The sequence below is a fragment of the Cryptotermes secundus genome, unplaced genomic scaffold (genome assembly GCF_002891405.2).
Source record: "Cryptotermes secundus unplaced genomic scaffold, Csec_1.0 scaffold1278, whole genome shotgun sequence".
NCBI classification, from domain to species: Eukaryota; Metazoa; Arthropoda; class Insecta; order Blattodea; family Kalotermitidae; genus Cryptotermes; species Cryptotermes secundus.
In genome coordinates, this window is record NW_019727419.1 from 330,299 (window position 1) to 336,298 (window position 6,000).

The 6,000-nt window shown below is 36.1% G+C and overlaps 1 protein-coding gene across 1 annotated transcript in view; it reads left to right on the forward strand.

The window, feature by feature from the left end:
• The window catches only part of LOC111864783, a 61,681-nt gene extending 58,821 nt beyond the window's left edge, over positions 1-2,860 (forward strand). The window contains exon 7 of the mRNA XM_023852292.2: positions 867-2,860. Coding sequence (XP_023708060.1) covers positions 867-1,103 — 237 coding nt within the window. The 3' untranslated portion in view covers positions 1,104-2,860. The remainder of the gene's footprint in view (positions 1-866) is intronic.
• The last annotated feature ends 3,140 nt before the right edge of the window (positions 2,861-6,000 follow it).

Consider the following 6,000-nt stretch of genomic DNA (forward strand, 5'->3'; position numbering starts at 1 on the left):
ATACAACTAATGCTTTTGAAAAATATGATTGAATAACCACAGATTCCATCATTTCATTCAAGTAATATTGGTAAATTTGTAACAAAATATATACAACAGTAAAATGAAGGCCCTGATCCATAAGTAACTCGTAGTCAACATAAAACTTTATCAAACTCTGTTTATAAAAACCAACAAAGATCATCACGGGCTTGAAGTGCTACATTCCAACAGTTCACGTGTGAATTTTGTGCATCCTATTGTGTAGCCAGCACAATATAATTGCATAAATCTTCTGTAATACCATATAAATTGTCAGTGTTGTTTTAAACTCTTGCAAATATGTAATACTCCCTTCTGCACTAAATTATGAACTTGAGAAACATTCCATATCTCCCAAGATCACCAATTATTAGCATACTTACTGGATTCACAAGAACGTATTACATAAATAAGCACTAACGAAACCTCACAGTTCCTCCAGGACTGAAGATGGTAGATCAGTTGGGAAGGCATGTGTTTTCTTCCAGCATGTTCATGTAAATGCTGGAGTAATGCCTCATCAAGAAGAATCCATGCCTGCTTCCACTCAGTTCCACTTCTGTATCATCAATAAATATTACAGGATAGTTGGAATGGACCACTACTTACAGTTTTCCTGTTAACCAAATGAACAACATTGGGGCTGTACAGAGATTTACCACTGATCAAGGATAACATTCATCAATTCTCAACTCTTGTTATGTGGCAGAGAGCAGCCACAATCCGGAAAGTAAAATATTAATCCATGAAGAGCTAGATAAATGTTACTGACATAAAATTTACCATTTTTTAACCCTGTGCACTATAAATTATTTTCCATTATATCAGAACTATTTCTTCATCAGGGCCCAGAACTGGGAGCTCCGTCTCCAGCTGCATGTGACCTCATGTTCATCACTGAGGCTGATTTGATTTGTCTTGGAGATGCAGGCTGTCAGCAGGCAGCTCAGAGGAGCATCGCTCTTCTAAGAAGAACCCAAGACCGTGAAGAGGATTGGCAGTGCTGGAGGAGTCCGTGTATTGCACACCACTTCCTTCACACCCCGCTCCCTGTCCCTATACCTGTTGCTTCCTCACGGTAAACATGTAACACTTTCCCTATGTAAGCATGACATTAATTGGCAATGTTACTTAATAATTTCATTTGATGGCAACAAAGTTACAGGGCACTTCATATACATGTTGTGATGTATGTTTTCAGAATATGGGATACAGTGTTAATATCGATCTAAGCACAAATACAACAAATTTAAATGACAATACACTTGGTAATCTTTTGACTGAATGAGAAAATGTTGAGGAAAAGTATTAAAAGTAGTTACCTACAAGATATTTAAAGAATTTTCACCACCCTAGACAGCACCCTCCATTTTTTTCATTGCCCAGAAAAACCGTACTGAACATAAAATTATCATTTCATTACATATAGAATATTACTGAAAAGCCTGACTCGGATACATATACCATAAGCTCTGAATAGCTTAGAATTGCATAAAATGCTAAAATACTATGTTGTAAGCAGTTATAAATTTAAAAAATCTAACAGCAACATTATAATTAGATTGTATCAGTGTTTCTTGTGAAAATTAGAACTTCCACTAATGCATAACAAACTCCTATTTATCGTTCAGTGTTCATTTTAGAATCACCATACACATAATTAGTTATATTCAGAGATGAGCTTAGAAACATAACACTTCATCACTCTAGCAGAGTTCCAGGTTTTCCCCTAAAAAATACTATCACATTTTGAAGGTTACATCAGTTCATATCTAAAAGTCTTCACTAGAAGCATTATGTCACACATTCATAACTCAAGTCTCCCAAAAATGGAATAAATTGTGCAAGTCTGTGAAATCTGTGTGAAGAGTTATCATCATCTATTGCTACAGGTTAAATTGAAAATCACTAGAATTCTGTTAATCTCTATTCAGTGTGGTTAGTACTCGTGTTATAATTGTAACATGTTGCACTTGAAGTATGTCACAGTTAAGGAAATACTAGGAAAAATGTGCTGAACATCTCATCAAAAGGTAAACAACTCTTAATATAAATTAAAACTTAAGGAAGAGAGTATATTAAGTCACTTAGAATATTAGTACATTCTGAAGAATGCCATAGAATTGGAAACGCAAAAGATCTATACACTGCATAATATAAAAATGCCTAATATACCAACAGCAGAATGAATTTTTAAAAGTACTCCTTCATACTTTGGTACAGAATATTCAAATTCCTTTTACAGAACTTAGCTTGTAATAATGAACAGCATTACTTGTGAACCATTAAAATAAAAGTTATGCAACATAAAAACTCATTTTAATGTGAAAATAATGCCTTGTTTTGCTATAAAGAATTCAGCTGAAGCATATTAGTCTAATTTGAAAGGGAATAAAAATTAAAGTTAAGTTTCTGACTTTGAATACTGAATGATAAATGCGGGAGGGCAGGGCTTTGTGCCTTTTATCTAAATATTGTTCAGGTGGAAGATTTCCCACTTGTACAATGTTAAAACTGAAGTATCTTTTCGCCATTTAAGCATCAAAACATAGGATTGTCTAAATTATAAATTCATAAACAAGCTAACTATAATTGGGATCAAACATTATATACATCAGTACCATGTATACACAATGTTAAATATGAATATCTCTGGAGAATACAAAAAAATTGCTGATGTTTACCTTTAAGCTTCACTGACTTCACTTCCAGTTGAAGAGGTTTTTCTATATTGGTACCAAGTTGAAGAAATGAATGTACAAAGCAAAATATGTAAATGACTGTAGAGAAGCTATGACAATGTAATAAAATATGTATAATTTTATTTTATGAAGCCTAATGGGATTTCTTATACTTTACCCACCAACTGAATTCTGTCCATAGCTAAAAATATTGAAATAGATGAGTATGTTCACATGCACACCTTGCACAATAAGATGTCCTAAAGAAAATACATGTAAAAATAGTTGTAACTACAAACAATAATGTGCTTTAGGAATGTAAGTTAAGGCATAGGTCACAAAATAATATAGAAAATAAGGTGTACACTTTATTATGTATTGAGCATACAGGCAACAATCGGAAAATTTATGTTTTCACGGTATTATAATTTATGCAAAATGTGTGCCTACATTTGAAAACTGTGGAAGAATTTAAAATTCTATCAGAAACATGAAGCCTGTGGAAAATTCTGTAAAGATAATTAGCGAAATGCAAGTCATAACAGATGCTACAACAAAGTCATTATACTAAATGCAAGAGCAGGCTGTTGAAATCCACAGCACTGTTTACATTGTATCCTAAAACTGTCTTCCTTCTCTCAAGACTTGCAGGCATAATAAAACAAATGCAGTTTGTTCTATATTCAAATTATTTACTGATGTCTGTATTTACTGTGCACCACATTTCAAACAACTCTATGTAATACAAATAATAATAATGGGATTGTGAAAATAATATATTCATTCTGGATGTATTTCTTAACACACAAACCAAGTGCATAAATTCATTGAAGGCCGCACCATAGCTCAAGCAGTTAGTTACTGGCTTCCCACCGCGGCGGCCCGAGTTTGATCCCAGGTCTGATCAAGTGTGATTTGCGGTGGACAAAGTGGCGCTGGGGCGAGTTTTCTCCGAGTACTTCCGTTTCCCCTGCCAATCTTCATTCCTCCAAATTCTCCATCATCATAATCACCTGGGTCAGGCTACAATAGGCCAATCAGTGGCCACTGTGCCCAGTGGACCAAGTTGGACTCCACCCCACACTAAGCGAATTAAAAAAAAAGTACATAAATAGTTTTCTTATTGCAGATAGCTTTCTTTATATAATAGGAACTTCATAAGTTGTATTCTTCAACAATTATTAGGCTGCCCAAATATAGTACAAAATCTTCAGGGGACAAGAACACTTGGGAACCCCAGGTGTAAATGAGATATTAATATTAAAATATACCTTAAAAGATTTTAAAGGAAGGCATGGATCAGATTCATCTGGCTCAAGATAAGGCACAGTGACAGGTAATTGTTAACAAAGTAATGAACCTTCAGGTTCCTCAGAAGAGGGGTTCGCTTAGTGGGGGGGTGGAGTCCAACTGGGTCCACTCAGCAAGGCGGCCATTGATTGGCCTATTGTAGCCTGCCCCAGGTGATTATGATGATGGAGGAATTGCTGGAATGAAGATTGGCAGGGGAAACCGAAGTACTCGGAGAAAACCCGCCCCAACGCCACTTTGTCCACCATGAATCCCACATGACCAGACCCAGGATCAAAACTGGGCTGCCGCGGTGGGAAGCCAGCGACTAACAGAAGAAGGGTTTCTTCACTGACTGACTGAGTAAATATTAGCTTCTAAATAAGGCCTTTATTTAATGTAGTCAATATAAGATGAAGTATAGGGACCACAAATAACCCTACATTCATTACTTTTTGAAACAAATATGCCCATTAATCAAGTTCTAACACATATGATGTGCCATACATTCTCAGTTAACTGACATACTAATGAAGGAATGAAAAATCTTATTATCCAAGGATAAAAAGTGCATTTTACTGTACTTATTCGCACTCTATTTACCTTTTACAACTTTCTCACTTTCAGTACAAATATACTTCAGTACTTTTCACTGTACACATTTTTACACAACTTTATACAAAAGGATGTTAATCAATAAATTGCAAATAAGATTACTTGCATTACATTCCTATATAGATAATATAAAAGAAATCTTAGAAGTTATAACAGAAAACTGAAATCTCAAGGATAATTTTCAATCAAACTAAATGTTGACACAGAATTCTAGAAAATACATTCTGTGACAAAGCTGTTTAAAGTCTGTGATGAGGTTGGGAGCAGTTCAAAGATGTGTAACTGATGTCTGTAGAAACTGACAATGGTGAAGACATTTCTAAGTTTTGATATTCAGTAGAATTATTCAGTGAATTTCCATGAAGTCTCTCATCAAATAGCAGTACAACTCACTGCTTATATTTCTTCATTTATCATTCAGTTTCTTCATATCTGGAAGAAGACTTGAGAAACTGCAGATCACTGCCTTCTTCCAAACTACTTTTGTCAAGTCCTTGAAGGTACTCTGATGTAGCTTTTTTCCCCAATTATTATAACTCATTTTATTACATTTTTCTATCTAGGTACCTTCCAACTTGAAGGGAACAGCTCAAGTATCTCCCCATGATGATTTGGGTTCGGCATAATTTCATGCTAGTCAGTGTCATGTGTTGTGCATTCACTGCTCTCACAATTACCTTCAGGATCATTAACATAACTTCTCAAACACTGGGATTCTTCAGCACTATATTCACAACCAATCTCATGCTCAACTTCTGATTTCCTGGATTCACCAACATTACCACCTTGATGTCTTGATTTTGTGTAAGGAACCAAACATTTCATGGCATCATGTATATAATATTGTGACATAAGGCCTGACAATTAGAATAATGGAGCCAGAGAAACGGTGATTGCTAAGCAACGGCTGTGTAAAAAAAAAAAAAAAAAACACTACCAGAGCCATCACCAAGTAACGTACACAAGCAACAATGGAGGAACTGTTGGAAGTGGTGTTTTCTATGTAGTGTGCGCCAAGGGCATATAAGGGGACCCCAGAATGGCTCGAGAGCCAGTCAAGAATTGGCAGCTGTAGTTGGAAGTCGGCAGTTGAAAGCCAGTTCATTTCAATCCAGGAGCTAGCAGCTGAATGGAGTACCAGCCAAAGCCAGCAGTCAGAGTATAACGTTGGCATGAGATGGTCGCCACCCCACAAGGACGTGAGCCCTGAAGCAGAGGAACATCCACCGCTGGAAGCTGTTGCCAAGGAACATGACTGAGGACCCTAGTCTGTGTGTGACAGTGACCTGTGAAGTCACGAGCTGTAGAAGTGTCCAATAAATCTGGTTATCAATCCAAAACACGCCTGTCAAATGTGTGACAATATGGTTTCTTGGCTTCCCTTACCAATGCA